Genomic DNA, 1,099 nt, shown 5'->3' with positions numbered 1-1,099 from the left:
GTCTGACCTTGTTTTTTTATCCTCCTATCTCTCTCTCAATGTCTCTCCCATCCTCTTCCCTTTCGGTTTTTGGGGTTGGGTTATTGGGTTTTTTTGTTTTTGTTGTTGTTGTTGTTGTTTTTTCGTGTGTTTTTTTTTTTTTTGAGAGAAGAGGGGTGTTGTGAGAGAGACAGGTATGTGGAGGGAGAGATTTTGTTTTTTTGTTTTTTTTAGTAAGAGTTTTACGGCACTTGCAACACAACTAGGTCATAAAACTGCCGAAGTTGTTACAAGAGAGCAACATACAAAAAAGATCCCCAAAAAGCGCTACCTTAGGTTTAGAAAAATAAATGCTCAAAAAACCGCGCCCACAATCCCCACGCGTACTACCTTTGGCTTTAGAGAAAAAAACCATGTCCTTTAGTTTTAGTAAGTGTTTTACGGCACTTGCAACACAAAAAAGTAATATAAGTGCCGAAGATTAGAGGTGTTACAAGGGAGTAACAAACACAAAAAAGAAGGAGGGGAGATAAAGACGATAGATGTTTGATAGGAAAGAAGGAGCAGACCACACCAGAGCACCCACCAACCACCCACTCGCATTTTGTTTTAGAAAATTTATCTTTAGCTTTTCTGTTTGCATTACACACCTTTAGTTCAGATTGTAAAACAACAGTGGTCTCCTGAGAGACATCTTTGATTCGCAAGTTAAGGTAAAAACACAACAAAAAACAAACATAAAATTAGAGTCCCAACATTCACAAACACAAACACAAACACATCTTCACGTTGACACGCATTAACATGACCCACTTCCACATCAACACGCACAACTCCGACACACACACTCAACCCTTACACACACACGCACGCATTACCTTTGGTTTGGAGAGTAGAGCGATGGCGTTCTTGTGCGTGTCGTACTTCTGCTTGACGATGTGGTCTGCCTGAATGGCCGTGTCCAGGATGCTCTTGTACTTGCCCGCCTCGTCGCGCATGGGTTTGGTCAGCGCCCCCGACGCCGTGCGGCTCCACTTGTCCTTGAACTGCTCCCGCAGCTGCTGGTCCGACTTCTCCTCGTCGTCCAGGGACTTCATGCTCTGAAAACACACGTCATGGG

General features: G+C 43.5%; 1 protein-coding gene across 1 annotated transcript in view; it reads right to left on the bottom strand.

Moving 5' to 3' along the window:
* Nucleotides 1-1,099, bottom strand: part of LOC101857940 (programmed cell death 6-interacting protein) — a gene marked incomplete at its 3' end in the record, with an annotated part of 16,836 nt that overhangs the window by 6,020 nt on the left and 9,717 nt on the right. The window contains 1 exon segment of the mRNA XM_013080782.2: nucleotides 858-1,079. Within this exon segment, the coding sequence (XP_012936236.1) occupies nucleotides 858-1,079 (222 nt within the window).

The sequence above is a fragment of the Aplysia californica genome, unplaced genomic scaffold (assembly GCF_000002075.1).
Source record: "Aplysia californica isolate F4 #8 unplaced genomic scaffold, AplCal3.0 scaffold00099, whole genome shotgun sequence".
Lineage (NCBI taxonomy): Eukaryota > Metazoa > Mollusca > Gastropoda > Aplysiida > Aplysiidae > Aplysia > Aplysia californica.
This window is presented reverse-complemented; position numbering and strand designations above follow the sequence as displayed.